General features: G+C 49.6%; 1 protein-coding gene across 1 annotated transcript in view; it reads left to right on the plus strand.

Annotated features, from left to right (window-relative positions):
- FSTL1 (follistatin like 1) overlaps positions 1 to 17,419 on the plus strand; it is an 84,491-nt gene that overhangs the window by 51,524 nt on the left and 15,548 nt on the right. Inside the window, exons 3-5 of the mRNA XM_045001095.1 lie at positions 13,231 to 13,335; positions 14,747 to 14,876; positions 15,986 to 16,018. Of these exons, the coding sequence (XP_044857030.1) occupies positions 13,231 to 13,335; positions 14,747 to 14,876; positions 15,986 to 16,018 (268 nt within the window). The remainder of the gene's footprint in view (positions 1 to 13,230; positions 13,336 to 14,746; positions 14,877 to 15,985; positions 16,019 to 17,419) is intronic.

A 17,419-nucleotide genomic window follows, 5' to 3' on the forward strand; every position in this document is an offset into this window, starting at 1 on the left:
CCACTAAGAACAAGGAAACATGTCAGATTATTGTCCTTTGGGTCTGAAAGGCAGGCATCTGGGCTTGCCACTGGTTCAGGGCACTGAACATCTTTGTTCTGTTCCCAGCTCTGCCTAGTCACTGTGTGACATTGGGCAAGTCACTTCACCTCTGTGCCTCTGTTTCCCTATCTGTAACAGGGGTATAATGGCCTAATAAAAACAGGACTGTGAGGCTAAATTAATTAATGCCCGTAAAGTGCTTTCAGATTCTCAGATTGATGTGCCAGATGTTTTTGATTAAATGCAATACAAAATAAAACATGCTACGTGTCCCTCCCTACAGTATTCAAGCACATGATTATGGCCAGCAAAGTGACTCTGCAGCAGTGGTATCTTGCTGTCTCATAGCTCTTCCCTTCCTTTGGGATCAAATCTGCGACCTCCAGAGCTGAGACTGCAAGCTCAGCTTGGTGTCTGCAAATCAATTTCTGCTCTCACTGTCCAATGCCTTTTCCCTAACCAGCACTGACAAGGAAGTTCCTGCAGTGAGGGTTGTCTGGCAGTTTTGTTGCATGGAGAGGCACAGTACAGGCCAGCTCCCTGCTCTGTAGATGCTGCAGTGCCAGCTGGAGGAAAGGAAAAACGGTACCGTGGTTTTGGCCATTAAATAGCAGTTACTATGGTTCAAAGAGGTTCCCAGGAGAGAAATGGGCAGACCCAGGGGTAGCAAGGAGAGTGGTGCCAACAGAATCATTCTCTTCCTTCCTTTCCAGATCAGTTTTTGTTAGCCTAGGAATGGCCTCCTGCTCAAGAATCTCTTGTGTCCTTGTCCCATCTTCAGGACATCACAGAATGTTGCTTTGGGATTTTAGATTTAAAATAGGAGTTCCCAAGGTTTACGGGGCATTGATCAGATATTTCTGCTAGCTTAAAAGAAAAGCCAGAATCTTGTTACCGTGGAGCCTCTGTAGGGTGACCAGACAGCAAGTGTGTGAAAAATCGGGATGGGGGTGGGGAGTAATAGGTTTCTATATAAGAAAAAGCCTCAAATATCAGGACTATCCCAATAAAATCGGGACATCTGGTCACCCTAAGCCTCTGATAGTGACATGGCCTTCTCTACAAAAATAATTCTCTAGAAGCAGAATTTCACTATAAAGGAGAAGCTCTGCCTGGCAAAAGATTCTCTCCTCTTCACTACGGGGTTGGGGCCTGGGATCCGTTCACCACCACAGTTGGAAATGGATGCCAGTGGGAGCTGTAACAAGGCCAGGTCCTCCTCACTCCCCACTGGGAGCACATGCAGCAAGACTAGATGTGGGTGTATGCTTGTCAGCGTTACTGTGTCTTGTAGTACACCTGTGACATGTCTAAGGGTTCTCCCTGCTGTGAGGCCCTCCGTTTTGGAGATCAGGTTCACCTCAAGAGAGCAGCTGTTACAGAGTGAGTCATGTGGGCTGGGCCAGATTACCTGCTCAACATAGAGTATGTGTATCGGCCCTATGCTGCTCCTGCTCTGGGGGATTCTCCCAGGGAGCACTGTGGCTTCTTTGCATTGCTGTGAGCATTACATGTTAGTTAACATGTTTTCTAACATGATGCATTTCTGCAGTGTGGACACGGCCTATGTCTTGTCTCCTACTGGAAATAACACAAGGGCAGCCTTTTTTGCAGTATTACAGCACTTCTACTCCCTAGTGGAACAAAGAACTAAAGGCCAAAAATGGAGGGGCAGAAACAAGAAATATTCTCCTTTGAGTCCTAAGAATTTCAGGCCAGTTCTTCCCTGGCTCATCTGCCTCTACTTCTAGGCTGAGTACTTGATTCAAATGCCTTGATCTCCAGCATAGTCAGAAATGCCTGCCTTTATCTTCCATTAGCAAAACCTAGCCTAGCCTCAATTAAATATTCATATTTTAAGCATTAAAAATCTTCCAGGGGCTGCATTTTATTGTGTGATTCATTTATAACAACTGAACCAATCCTCTGGTGTTAGCTGAGAACAGGAGCGCCAGGAAGGGATTAAGGTGGCTCACATGCATTGTTGCAGTTGGACTGATGGATTTGGGGCACAGGCTTCTCTGCAGTTGGGGCTTCCCCAAGGAAGGGCTTCCATTCCTGGCACCGTGGCATACCGGCTGTTAGCAGCCCCTCTGCATTGCCAAGCAGACATCCACTTCTGTTGGAACTTTGCTGATCAGTGAAGAATGAAATGAAATATTTTGACAATGGAGGTGCTGTTAGAGGCAGATTAAGTAGGGTTGCCAACTTTCTAATCACACAAAACCGAACATCCCTGCCCTTTCCCTGAGGCCCCATCCCTGTCCTGTCCCTTCTCCGAGGCCCCGCTCCCGCCATCCCCCCCTCCCTAAGTCACTTGCTCTCCCCACCCTCACCCACTTTCACCGGGCTGGGGCAGGGGGTTGGGGTGCAGGAGGGGATGAGGGCTCCAGCTGGGGGTGCAGGTTCTGTGGTGAGGCCAGGGATGAGGGGCTTTGGGTGCAGGAGCAGGCTCCAGGCTGGGACGGGGGATTGGGGTGCGGTGGGGTATGGGCTCTGGGCTGGGGGTGTGGGCTCTGGGTGGGGCCAGGGATGAAGGGTTTGGGTTGCGGGAGTGGGCTCCGGGCAGGGACAAGGGTTGGGCTGCAGGGGAAGGTGAAGACTCCGGCTGGGGGTGCAGGCAGGAGGGGTCTCCTGGCTGGGGCAGGTGGTTGGGATGCAAGGGGGTGAGGGTTCTGTCTGGGGAGATGGACTCTGGGGTGGGACCGGGGATGAGGGGTTTGGGGCGTAGGAGGGGGCTCAGGGCTGGGGCAGGGTATGGTGGGAGGTTGCGGACTCTGGGAGGGAGTTTGGGGTGTAGGAGGGGGCTCAGGGCTGGGGCAGGGAGTTGGGGTGCAAGATGGGGTGCTGGGTCCCAACGGCGCTTACTGCGGCTCCCAGGAAGCATCAGCCAGGTCCCCGCCACCCCTAGGCAGAGACGCAGCCAGGCAGCTCTGCGCGGTGCATGATGTCCTCATGCCCACAGATGCCGCCCCTGCACCTCCCATTGGTTGCAGTTCCTGGCCAATGGGAGCAGCAGAGCCAGCAGTAGGGGCGGGGGCAGCACACGGAGCCTCCCGGGCTGCCATGGGGTCGCAGGGACATGGCAGCCACTTCCGGGAGCCACACAGAGCTAGGGCAGATAGTGCCTTAGCCCCTGTACCCCCGCTGTGCTGCCGACTGGACTTGTAACAACCCAGTCAGTGGTGCCGACCGGAGCCGCCAGGTGTGTTCCGGGTGTTCCGGTCAAAAACCGGACGCCAGGCATCCCTAAAATTAAGTTGGGAGACCGAGGCTTCCTGTGGATGAGGGGAAAATATGGAGGAAGGATAAGGGTGGAGTGGGTTTAAAGGGCCTTGAAAGTGCAGTTCCCTAGGGCCATCGAGCCTCCATCCAGATCTCTGCAGCTCCATGTTATGTATCTGCCTCTTCTCAAGCTCCATAACGGGTAAAGGCCCAGGACTGAGAGGAGATCTGGATTCTTTTTCTGGATCTGTCTCTTTGATCCAATGATTCCACCTCTAAGGATCTGTTTGCAGTGAGAAGAAACTGTTACGGAGGCATCAGTTGGAAGAAATGTTTGGTTCCCTCGCATGTCCTTGAGATGGTTTAGCAACTGCACAGAGCACAGCTTACAAATGTGGATATTCCAGTGCATTCTGGGACTCCTGATTCATGTCATTGTGCTCATCGGCACTGGTAGGAGAAGTGTCTTTTGAGTACTTTCCAAACACAAAGCACTGCTTTGTGAGAAGGGGGAGGAGGACTGGTTGACCCAACATAGCTGCAATGCTTATTTTCTCCTGTCTGTCTCGGGAGACTGTGGTAAATTGCACTGATTACACCTAAACTACGACTTTGTCCCAGGTGTTGCAACCAACAGATGCAACCACCTGTGGACTCAAGGGGCTGCATAAACTTTATAAACACAAGGTGTTCCAACCAACATTTTGTTGCAACTTCCTTTTGTTTAGTATATGCAGGGGCTTCTGTGCCTCATTTTTCCCCTTGTAAAATGGGCATAATGAATTGCTTCCCAGGCAGGCTTGGTTCATTAACATCTGTAAAGCACTGTGATCTCCTTGGATTTTGAGCAGGACATAAATGCAGTCTTATTACTACGGTGAACAGTACGGAGCCTAGTATAAGGGGGTCTGGGAATTTTACTAAATTCCGTAACTAATTTTGGCAGACAGGAGAAAAAGAAAAGAGCCCGAACCTACTTTCACTACAGTCAGTGTCACAGCTACCTGTTGATGTCAATGGCTGCAGGATTGGGTCCCAATTGAATAGCATGAATTCCCTTCCCATTGCAGCCAGGACTGTAGGTAAGGTGGTAAGGAGAACAGAGAAGATTTTACAGTGTATATATCTACACCAAATGACCTGAGTGGTTTGTTTCCTAGCTTGTTATTAAGCCCCCCAATGTAATGTGTTGGATTCCTTGCCAATTTCTCATGGCGTGTGTGCCATTGGGAATAGCTGCCTCACCACAGGACAGGTTTTCAGGGGAGCAGAGTGGACATATGGTCACCTGCACTGTACGGTTTGTACCCACCGTTCTCCCCTCCCTACAGCTGTCTTTGTTGTAGAACTGCTCACATTTCTGCCTTCCCCAGATAGTCACATTCATCTTGGGAAAATCCTCACATCTGATTTGGAAGTTTGTAAAGTAAAAGTGGCTAATATGGCCTAGCTCCCGGCGCAGGTGTGAGCACCAGGCAAAGCAAGGAAAGGTGCAGTGCCTACAGGCTTCCCTGGACGAACATGCAAGGCTAATACTAGCCGTATCTTGAGATAGTTGCCTGTCTTTAATATGCAACTATAGCTCCTCCTGCAGACTTATGCTCATGTACACATGCACCTATGCTCACCGACAGACTCATGTACACACACGTGCACCCTTGCATGCCATTCCTACACAGAGACAGACACACGCAGGTATGGTGCCCCTCCCTCCGTACTTGGGAGAGAAGCCCTGAAATGCTCCCATAGAAATCCCCTGTGCTTCAGACACTTCCATAACTTAGTTTGTGCTGAAGAAGAGAAGCCAAAATATAAACCCAGCTGCCTAATTTTAGAAATCCACCTTGAAGCCTGACGTTGTCTGTTTCCATGGCGATTCCTTGTAGCAACACATGCCTGATGAGAACCATTGCCTACAGGTACCTGGTAGATGTCTCTTTCCTGCCCACTCACTCTCTGCAGCTTGGAAGTGTCGTCTGAGGAAGGAGGCATTTTGTGTGTCTCGCTGCATTCCAGGCCCTGTGCCCAGCACAGCACCCAGGGGCGGCTCCAGGCACCAGCACACCAAGTGCATGCCTGGGGCGGCAAGCCACGGGGGACGCTCTGCCGATCGCCGCAAGGGCGGCGGGCAGGTTGCCTTCGGCAGCATGCCTGCGGAGGGTCCGCTGGTCCCGCGGCTTCGATGGACCTCCCACAGGCAAGCCGCCGAATCCGCGAGACCGGGGACCTCCCGCAGGCAAGCCGCCGAAGGCAGCCTGCCTGCCGTGTTAGGGGTGGCAAAATACCTAGAGCCGCCCCTGACAGCACCGCCCTCCTGACTGAACCATTCTTAGACCCCCCCTTGCAAGAGTGCTTGCTAAATGCTCTTTAAATAGACTTTGTTCCCATCCACACTGCCCAGCCTTCTTTGAAACCAGCTGGGTAGGTATGTTTCCCAGCCCAGCCTCAATAGTCTGAGCTGTGTGTGAAGCTGACCAGTACATGGCTGCTTTGGGTTTTGTCCCATCCAATCCTTATACACTGATGGTAGTAGCAAGCAGCCTTCCCCATGATCTCTGAGAAAATAGCTAGTGAGTTTATGGCCACTGCAGCTTTAGCAGGGAGAGACCGAGAGTCCTGGATCCCGCTGCCCAGAAACACTGGGGACTGTACTCCGTGGAGAATGAGAATCTAGAGAGATTTCAGCCCCTGTGCTGGGCTTCTTCCTGCTTCCTTCTGAGTCTGAAAAGGAAAACTGGCTTTTTATGGGTATCCTTGTAAATGTCACCACATAGCAGTTAATAACCCGCTGCCCTTTTCTTTCTCTCTATCCAAGCACTTTCTAGACATTAATTAGACTTCATAAACCCACTGTGACAGATGAGGAAACTGAGGCACAGAGAGGCCGCAGTGTCACCAATCCCAAGTGTTCAGAAATCACCAGTCAGGCCTACAAATATGAGATTAGTTTAACTATCATAACATTCCAGAAAATACATTCTGGGTTCTTTTTATTTGCCTTCTGGTGTTTGTGCCTTGACTGGTCATGTTTTCAAGCTTTTCTCTGCAACCATGTGGGCTAACTTTTTACTACTGAATGAAAACTGAGATTCTCACTTATTCCCATGACTCCAGGAGTTGGGGCTTTAAGACAAACACCAAATACCACCAGACTCAAGATACAACTATGAGAATTTATATCACTGGGAAAGTACTTGCCCAGTGGCACTAAGGAAGCCTGTAACAGAGCCAGAGTAGAGCACAGAAGTCCTAATTCCCATATCTAAGCTGTAACCACTAACCCATTATTTACCTTCCCCTGAGTTGCTCCCCAGACTCCACTTAGGGGATCCATGCAGATGATAGTCCAGAATGTAGTCTGGGGCGCAACTGGCTGAGTGGAAGCTGGAGGAAGAATACATCATAGTAGTGGCTGGGCAGGCAAATCAGATTTTTTCAGTCATTCAGTAATTTCTACAAAGAAACCATTCTGTTTTCATTTTCAGCCTCACGCCTGAGGGGCCCCTCAGTCAGTGCAGCCGGGATTTAAATGCTGCTCTGAACCAGGGGTGTATGGCCACAGGACTAGAAAGGGCCTTTTGGGTCATGGAGTCTAGACCCTAGCTATGAACAATACAGGTTAATTCAAAACAAAACACAAAATATCTCACTTTGATTTAAAATTAAAATCAGAGCAACTGGATTTTCTATTCTGGCAACTGCATTTGAGAGGCAGGTTGTCTTTGGACAAGTTGCCTTAAAAGATCATTTCCTGCTGTGTCATCCTGCCAACATTCCTGTCCCACGCCTGGCAAGCAGCCGCCCTTTTCCTGGGGTACAAGAAAGGTGCTGCTGCCAGAGGTGGGATATTGCCAGCCCACAGCGGGGGGGTTTGAGGAGGTTTGAGAATTCCAGCTAGCTTGGCTGTGCCCCCTCCAGGCGCCTATAGCTGTTCTAATGCTATTAAACCTCAGCTTAATGAGAACAGGAGACTGGGTTGAACTTCAGAGGAGGCACATACAGAGCACACATGCTGCAGTCCGTGGGAGAAGTGGCTAGGGAGAGGGAGGATACTGCCACCTGTTGCTAGACACTTGAATTGCAAATCTGGTTGATTTAATTTCAAAATAACATACAACTTCATTTCTTTTTGTTCTGGAATCTGGTCTTGTGTGCTCCTTAGTATGGTGCAGTGCTTGGCACTATATATAAAAACCTAAAATAGATTATTAAGGATCTTACAGCATATTTTAGAAGAGTAGATACCCTACCCAAATTCCAGCTTGGATAGCTCCATATTGCTCCCCTAACACCATTCCATCCATGCTGATGACAGATTCTGCTCAATAACAATCCAAAGCAGTGTGGACCGATGCATGTTCATTTTCATCATCTGAGTCAGAGGCCACCAGCAGAAGGTTGATTTTCTTTTTTGGTGGATTGGATTCTGTAGTTTCCGCATCAAAGTGTTGCTCTTTTAAGACTTCTGAAAGCATGCTCCACTCTTTGCCCCTCTCAGATTTTGGAAGGCACTTCAGATTCTTAAATCTTGGGTCGAGTGCTATAGCTATCTTCAGAAATTTCACACTGGTGTTTTTTGCAGTTTGTCAAATTTGCAGTGAAAGTGTTTTTAAAATGAACAACATGCGTTGGGTCATCATCCGAGACTGCTATCACATGAAATATATGACAGAATGCGGGTAAAAGAGATTTTGTCATGGATATTTTTAGTAAAAGTCAGGGACAGGTCATGAGCAAGAAACAACAAAAAATCACAGAAGCTATGACCTGTCCCTGACTTTTACTAAAACCATCCCTGACAAGATGGGGAGGGAGCACCCTTCCCCTCCTCCTCCATTGCCCTGTGGAGCGGGGCGGGGGATCAGGTTCCCAACCACCACCAGTTGGGGAGCTGTGGGGGGCTCCTTCCAGCAGCTGCTGAGCAGCTCCGGGATCCCTCTGCCTGCGGCGGACGGAGACCAGCTGCTCGTGGCGGGTGAGCAGCTGCAGGGGTGGGCCCTGGCAGCAGTGGCAGCTGGGGAGCTCAGGGGTCCCTGCTGGAGGCGGGTCAGTTGCGAGGGTTGCCTGCGGAGGCTGGACTGCTGCAGGGGTCCCCCGCTGCTGGCTTCAGCAGATGTTACTGAGCATTTTCAGTTTTCAGTTCATGTGAGCATGCTCAGTACACCCTAAGTAGCACATTCAGTCAGATCGCAGTTTTTCACACTACAGGGTGGCTGGTCAGCTGTGGGGGCCCCCAGTGTCACAGAGGTCGCTGGAAGTCACGGATTCTGTGACTTCTGTGACATAATCATAGCCTTACTCATAAGCTTTAATGTATTTACCCTCACAAAGCCTCTTTGAAGTCAGGCTGGACTATTAAAAACCTAGAATGATATACAATTAATATGGCACACATTAAATGGATTAAAAACTGGCTAACTGATAGTACTCAAAATGTAACTGTGAATGGGGAATCATCATCGAGCAGGTCTGTTTCCAGTGGTGTCCCACAGGGATCAGTTCTTGGCCTTATGCTATTTAGCATTTTTATCAGTGATCTGGAAGAAAACAAAATTATCACTGATAAAGTTTGCAGATGACACACAACTTAAGGTTGTGATAAATAATGAAGAGGGCCAGTCACTGATTCAGAGTGAAGTGGATCGCTTGGTAAACTGGGTCCAAGCAAACAATATTCATTTAAATTCGGGTAGATGTATCCATCTAGGAACAAAGAATGTAAACTATACTTACAGGATGGTGGACTCTGTCCTGGGAATCAGAGACTCTGAAAAAGATTTGGAGATGTAGGGGATAGTCATCTGAACATGAGCTCCCAGTGTGGACAAAAAAGCTAATGCAATCCTGGGATGCATAAACAGGGGAATCTCGAGTAGGAGTAGAAAGGTTATTTTACCTCTGTATTTGACACTAGACTACTATGTACTGTTCTGGTGCCCACAATTCAAGAAGGATTGGAGAGAGTTCAGAGAAGAGCCACAAGGGTTAGAAAACATGCCTTATAGTTAAGGTTAAGATTTTGTTACAAATATTTTTAGTAAAAGTCATGGACAGGTCACGGGCAAAATTTCATGGAAAATTCACAGAAGCCTGTGACCTGTCTGTGACTTTTACTAAAAATGCCCGGAAGGGGCGGGGAGGACTAACAGTGGGAGCCCCACCGAGGGCTGACTGCCAGCCACTGCTCCAGCCCTGCTGCTGCCAGTAGAGTAGCTAGGGAAGGAATGGGGGGAGCAGTCGCTCCCCCAAGCACAAGTGGCACCTTTTTCATTTTACTCATCTGGGAGCCTGGATTCCAACTCTCACCAGTGGGGGAAAAAAAGCCCCCCTCCCCCTATTGGTCTATCCAAACTCTCCCCTTCCCCATCCCCCTGCCACCTGGGTGAACCTTTAAAGAACTTTATCTACGTCTCCCTCCTTGCATCGTGTTGCAACATGAAGCAGCAGCTGATTGGTCAGAAGGCCCCCAAGTTATGATTTGATTGGCTTATACAGCACCACCCTAGGACAGAATGGACTGCACCATGTGCTGGAGAGGGGGAAAGGGGTTAGCGGCACAGTATGCGATACCTGGGGAATGGGCGCGGGGGATGCGGTTGGGACTTCCCCACCCGGCGGCTGCTTGGGGGCTCTCTGCTGGATGCATTAGCCTTCTGGGGGGAGGGGCAGCTGGGTCCCCTCCTGGGAGTTGCAGCCCCCTTCCCTCCCCCCGAGATGGTACAGCCTGGCTCAGGGGTCCCCTGCTCAGCGTGTGCTGGGCTGGGTCTGGCCCGTCGACTCCGAGTCCGCGCTGCCCCCGAGGTGATGCTGCTGCCCCCGCTGGGAGCCCCCCGCTGCTGGGATCTGGGGTCCCCCCAGCAGCATCCCCTCTCCACGTGTTCTCTCCCCCCCCCCCGAAGCCCCCTGGCATGCGGGGTCCCAGCACCCCAGGAGCTCCGGCCACCCCCTTCCTTCCACGTGCGGCCCAGCCAGGCCTGATTATCTGCTCCTTGCTGCAGCTTGGGTGTAAACTGGGCACCACCCGCTGCGGCGCTTTTACTGACGGGGCAGCGCTCCGGGTCTTTGGCGGCAGTTCGGCGGCAGGATCTTCACTCGCTCCAGGTGTCTTCGGTGGCACTGAAGCTCCATTGCCAAAATGCCGCCAAAGACCTGCAGAGCGAGTGAAGGTTCCACCCCCGAGGTGCCGCCGAAGACCCGGAGCGCTGCCCCGTCACAGTGGGTGGCGCCTTTTTTTTTTTTCTGCTCCCCCTCTTCCCTCCACCTGGCTACTCCACTGGCTGCTGCTCCTGCGTTGGGGGCTGACTGCTAGTTGCTGCGCCAGTCCTGCCGCTGCTCAAGGCCTGCCGCTGCAGCAGGCTGAAGCTGAAGAAATCGCAGAGGTCTGTTAAAGACACAGAATCTGAGATCTCTGTGACACGATCGTATCCTTACTTATAGTGACAGACTCAAAGCACTCAGTCTGTTTAGCTTAACAAAGGGAAAGTTAATGGGTGACTTGATCTCAGTCCATAGGTGTCTATACAAGGAACAAATATTTAATAATGGGCTTTTCAATCTAGCAGACAAAGGTATGCCATGATCCAGTGCCTGGAAGCTGAAGCTAGATGAATTTAGACTGGAAATAAGGCATAGATTTTTAACAGTGACAGTAATTAACCATTTGAACAACTTACCAAGTGTCGTGGTGGATTCTCCATCACTGACCATTTTTAAATCGAGATTGGATGTTTTTCTAAAACATCTGCTCTAGGAATTATTTTGGGGAATTTCTATGGTCTGTGTTCTACAGGAGGTCAGACTGGTGATCACAATGGTCCCTTCTGGCCTTGGCATCTATGATCCCATTTTACAAATGGGGAACTGATGCACAAAGAAATTCAGTGACTGCCCAAGGTCATTCAGGAAGTCTGTGGTAGAACAGAGAGCTGAACCTGGGACACCCAAGTTCCAAGCTAGTGCCGTAACCAGGGAACCATCTTCCTCTCTCATAGCACAAGAACAAGGGGTCACTCAATGAAATTAAAAGGGAGCAAACTAAAAACTGATAAAGGCAAATACACTTTTACAGAGTTCATCATGAACCCGTCTGGGGCTAGGAAGAAATGTCTCCCATGGGAAAGTTATTGCAGGGGTAGGCAACCTATGACACACATGCTGCCTTCGGCACATGAGCTGATTTTCAGTGGCACTCACACAGCCTGGGTCCTGACCACCAGTCCGGGGGGATCTGCATTTTAATTTAATTTTAAATGAAGCTTCTTAACATTTTTAAAACCTTATTTACTTTACATACAACAATAGTTTAGTTATATATTATAGACTTATAGAAAGAGACCTTCTAAAAATGTTAAAATGTATTACTGGCACGCGAAACCTTAAATTAGAGTGAATAAATGAAGACTCGGTACACCACTTCTGAAAGGTTGCAGACCCCTGAGTTATTGCATAGTTATCCATTATGGAATTTCTTCCTGTGACGCATCTGATACTGAACTACTAGTGGAGGTAGGATACTGGGCTATATGTGCTGGTGTAGTATTGCAGAGAGACACTGGGACAACTAGGCCCATTGGTCTTATCCATGGTGATTTCTCTGTTTCTGTTCAGGATTGAACTCTAGAATGGACTGCACTCTCAGCAAGTTTGCAGATGACACTAAACTTGGAGGAGTGGTAGATACCCTGGAGGGTAGGGATAGGATACAGAGGGACCTAGACAAATTAGAGGACTGGGCCAAAAGAAACCTGATGAGGTTCAACAAGGACAAGTGTAGAGTCCTGCACGTAGGACGGAAGAATCCCATTCACTGTTACAGACTAGGGACCGAATTGCTAGGCAGCAGTCCTGCAGAAAAGGACCTAGGGGTTACAGTGGACGAGAAGCTGGATATGAGTCAACAGTGTGCCCTTGTTGCCAAGAAGGCTAACGGCATTTTGGGCTGTATAAGTAGGGGCATTGCCAGCAGATCGAAGGACGTGATCATTCCCCTCTATTCGACATTGGTGAGGCCTCATCTGGAGTACTGTGTCCAGTTTTGGGCCCCACACTACAAGAAGGATGTGGAAAAATTGGAAAGAGTCCAGCGGAGGGCAACAAAAATGATTAGGGGGCTGGAGCACATGACTTATGAGGAGAGGCTGAGGGAACTGGGATTGTTTAGTCTGAAGAAGAGAAGAATGAGGAGGGATTTGATAGCTGCTTTCAACTATCTGAAAGGGGGTTCCAAAGAGGATGGTTCTAGACTGTTCTCAGTGGTACCTGATGACAGAACAAGGAGTAATGGTCTCAAGTTGCAGTGGGGGAGGTTTAGGTTGGATATTAGGAAAATCTTTTTCACTCAGAGAGTGGTGAAGCACTGGAATGGGTTACCTAGGGAGGTGGTGGAATTTCCTTCCTTAGAGGTTTTTAAGGTCAGGCTTGATAAAGCCCTGGCTGGGATGATTTAGTTGGGAATTGGTCCTGCTTTGAGCAGGGGGTTGGACTAGATGACCTCCTGAGGTCCCTTCCAACCCTGATATTCTATGATTCCAGGGCGCTGTCCAACTTACTTTTAAGGGTCCCACACAAGAAAGCTTCCACCCCTTCCCTTGGGAGATGATTTCACAGCCTAATAGGTCTCACTGCCAGGAATGTATTCCTGGCAATCAGACTAGATCTTCTGCTCAGATTCACCCATTCCTCGTTATATCCCCTTGCATCACTCTGAGCAGATCCTCCCTTCTTGGAATTTGCACCCTCTGGAGTGGTGTCAGGTTCTCACAAGCTCTCAGTCATTGGCTGGCTGAGCTGCACAGATAGATTGGTCATTTCCTTCTCATTCGTCCACCTATGAGATGCCAGTCTGGGCAATTTGGTTCAGTCTAAAATGTACATGAACTTTTCAAAAAGCTATGACCCACTGTGAGATGAAGGTCAGGCTGTTTTCAGTAACACTGTCTCTGTCTCTCACTTTGTATCCTGCAGGAAGAGCCAAAGAGCAAATCCAAAATCTGTGCCAACGTTTTCTGTGGAGCCGGGCGGGAGTGCGCAGTGACAGAGAAGGTTGAGCCCACCTGCCTCTGCATCGAGGTAGGGCATAGAGCAGCTTCCAGATGACCGGAGGTAGACAGGAGATGTGGAGAGGGGACTTCTTGAGGTCGAAGGGATCCAGATAAAATACACTAGGGCTCAAGCACTAGCCAATAGAGTTTCAATGGGAGCTGCTCTTAAGTAGCCCCAAACCAAGAGAGGCCCTTCAGTCTACAGCCCCTTTCCTTCCCAGCTCTCCCCTGCCAGTTCCTCCTCCCCAGTCACACACACTCTCTCCGCCTCTGTCATCCACTCTGATACTCTCCTCCTGCACGCCCAGAACTGGCTCTGTTTTCTCCCCTCATGAGCCCCCAGTGCCCTGCCACAACCTGGTGCTCTCCTCTGGTGCATTGCAGCACAGATGCCGACCCATGCAGGGTAGTGCCAGTGTGGCTGAGCTGCCTATACCCTCGCCACTTATCCCACAGCCCAGAGTGTCAAACTATGCAGGGGAGAGCTGGCTGGAGCACTCCTCATGTGGGGAGGGTGTGGCAGGGTGTCAGCGCACAGTTGGACTGGTGTGGGGAGGGGCACATGCTCTCAGCAAGCTTGCTGTCAGCATAGCCAGTCTGCGTGAGTTACAGAAACCAGCACTAAACACTTTTTTTTAAATAAAAAAAATCTCTACAGGTATACTGAGATGGGCCTTGAAAGAAGGGATAGGTTTAGGGACACGGAACCTGCCCATTTTGCAGTTCTCTTCCCATTACAAAAAGCCATGCATTCTTACACCAATGGAACACTGTTTTGTAAATAACCCCTCCTGTCCCCACCCCCTCAGCGTTTGCAACCCGGATGCTGAAACCCTGGGAACTGGAAAGCGAAAGGAGCTGTAAGCAAACTGACTGGGTGGATTACCTTTACCCAAGCTAAGAGAAACACAAAAGGAAACCCCCAGCCAAACGTTGGCAATGCCAAATTTGGTTCTCAGCTGCGAGCCTGCCTTCAGTTCCACAGCAGAAACCTTGAGATTGTGTCTGCAGCCCATGCAAACAGATGCATCCAAAGAAAGACTTACTTACATACACACACACACACACACGGTTTTGTGCACACACAAACTCACACACACCCAGAAACAGAGACAAACATAGCATAGATACTGAAGAACACAGAAATTAATCACTAGTAAATCTGCTTTCATTAAATCACCTGTATGGTGGTAGTGCTGGGGGCTGGGGAAACAAATGTTTGTGGATGAGGGGGTCCCCATTTTACAGGCCACTCAGCTCCTGCGCAAGATCTTACAGGTTCTGGGTGGCTAGTATCTCTCAGTCCCTACTTGTGCTGAGGAAGATGTGCACAGTGCCCACGAACTGGGCTGAGAGTGGGGCTTACACACTGCCTCCCTCCAGCCATCCTGGGACCCGAGGCGTTGGGCAAAGCGCTTCTCTTTCTGGCTCTTTTTCAGCAATGCAAACCTCATAAGAGGCCTGTGTGTGGCAGCAATGGCAAGACATACCTGAACCACTGCGAGTTGCATCGTGATGCCTGCCTTACTGGCTCCAAGATCCAGGTGGACTATGATGGCCACTGTAAAGGTAAAGCCAGCCCTGAGGGCTTTGGACCTATTGTCACTCAAACAAGACCACCCTGGGAGGAGGTGCAATGGAGGAGAAAATGACCTCGTGCCTTCTGTTCACTCACAGAGATCACAGATGAGCTCAAGGGGCACCCATAACATGGTTCCCAGCTGCCTCTTCCTTCCAACAACCAATACAATCAACATACCCTTTCCATCCACCTGTCGAGGAAGGTTCAGGTCCACTAAATGATGTGGAGAATTGGCCAGTTCCAAAAGCCCTTCCTCAATCCTTGCTCAGGCAGAACTCTCACTGACTCCAGGAGCCAGGATTCACTCTACGTCTACACTACCGCAGTAAGTCGACCTAAGTTACTCAACTCCAGCTACCTGAATAACAGCTGGAGTGGATGTAGCTTAGGTCAACTTACTGAGGAGACTTCACCACGCTGGGTCGATGGGAGACACTGTCCCATCAATTTACCATACTCTTCTCGTTTGGGATGGAGTTCTGGGGTTGACTGGAGAGCCATCTGTGGTTGATTTGGTGGGTCTTCACTAGACCCGCTAAATCAACCCCCAGTCCATCAATCCCCGGAGCATCGATCCAGCTATAGTGTAGATGTAGCTTAGGGTTTTCCCTGTTGCTCTCGGGCTCCTAGCCAGTTGCCTACATGGTCCTCCGTGTCACACAGTATGGGTGCCCCTGAGCTACAAGAAATCTGTGCCCATGTCCCATGTTCTGACATCACTTCCACCAAACAGGGACAAGAGGGGTCCTGACCTTTCAAAGGACTCACACTCTCTATGGTAACGCTGGCCTTTTAAAGGAGCAGCTCCAAAGGGGAATATGAGGGAATGTGCTAGGGAGCGCAGTCCAGAACTGCCTGATATCCTTCCTGCTGAGATAAGCCCCACCATCACCAAAGATGCCCTGTTGCTAGGAGGTAACAGGGGTCTTCAGAGGCCACAAACTCACAGAGCTGAATCCCTCCCCTCTCACCGCCATTTGTTCCACGTGAGGGAGAGTCTCGTGTCACTCTGATACACAGTATCAGGACATAAATGTAATAGTGAAACCATTTTTTCCCTGCTCATTAACGTCCTTTCCCATGTTTCCACTAACAGAGAAGAAGTCTGAGAATCCAGCCGCAAGCCCAGGTAAGAAACCATCTCCTCCCTGAGAGCTCAGAATTCCTCCCAGCGTATGTGCATGGTGGAAGAATGGGCAGTTTGACAGGGAACTGCACAGCTTTAAGGTGGAATGAATAGAAAAATGGGTCTGTTCCCAGAATGGGGACAGAATTTACCTGCAAACTTTCATATTACAGAGCCTGTGCCTGGCTAAGGGACAGGGAGATTGAGAGATACAATGTAGTGGGCTGAGCATAGGACTGGGAACCAGGAGTTTTCACTTCTGTTCCTAGCTCTGATACTGATTCCCTATGTGGCCTTGATCAAGATACTTCACTTTCTTGTGCCTCAGCTTCTCAGTTTGTAAAATGGGGGTGGTGATAATATACTAATGGTGGTAAAGCACTTTGAGGATCAATGCACTTACATAGTTGCTAATAATAGTAATAGATTGTTTATTTTCAGATCGAAGATAGTTATTTTTTTAACCTATGTAAAACTGATCCCTCCTTACTCCACAGATGGGCTGCCTGGGTGTAGCAGAGTCCAAGCTGCTGATTCTACTGACTGAAATATGATCTGACTGCTTTTTCCTCCTGTTAGACATGCAGAGCTCTATGGTGGTGAGGTAATACCTTTTAATGGGATAACTTCTGCTGGTGAGAGAGATGAGCTTTTGAACTTACACATAGCTCTTCTTCAGGGCTGAGAAAGGTACTCACAGGATATGTCTACATAGCAAAGAAAGACCCATGGCTGGCCCATGGCAGCTGACTCAGGCTTGCAGGACTGGGGCTGCAGGGCTGTTTCATTGCAGTGTAGACTTCTGGGCTGCGGCTGGAGCCCGAACCCTGGGACCCTCCCACCCCACTTGGTCCTAGAGCCTGGACTCCAGCCCAAGCTCAGAAATCCACACAACAATGAAACAGTCCCTTAGCCCAAGCCTGAGTCGACTAGCATGGGCCAGCTGCGGGTTCTTCTTTGCTGTGTAGACATACCCAGAGTGTCACAACTAAATACAAGGTGGAACAAATTGTTTAGCATAAGTAGTTAACACACATTTCAAAAAAGCTAGTGGTGAGCGTTTACCATCACCCCCAGTCTTTTTCCCCTCTTTTCCCCCCTATGACTGGAGAGGTGATAACTGGCCACTTCACCTGGAAAGGTCCTTTGAAATATGTGTTAACTATTTATGCTAAAGTTGGGGTTCTCAGACTTCAATACACCACAGCCCCCTTTGGATAACAAAAATTATTACACGACCCCAGGAAGGGGGACCAAAGTCTGAGCCCACCCAAGCCCCGCCTCCCCGAGAGGTGGGGCCAAAGCACTTCAGACACAGGCAGTGGGGCTCACGCTTTGGCCCTGGGTGGTAGAGGGCTTGGGTTTTGGCCCTGGGCCCCAGCAAGTCTTAATGCCAGCCCTGGA

This window comes from Mauremys mutica, chromosome 1, assembly GCF_020497125.1.
Source record: "Mauremys mutica isolate MM-2020 ecotype Southern chromosome 1, ASM2049712v1, whole genome shotgun sequence".
In the NCBI taxonomy this organism is placed as follows: Eukaryota; Metazoa; Chordata; order Testudines; family Geoemydidae; genus Mauremys; species Mauremys mutica.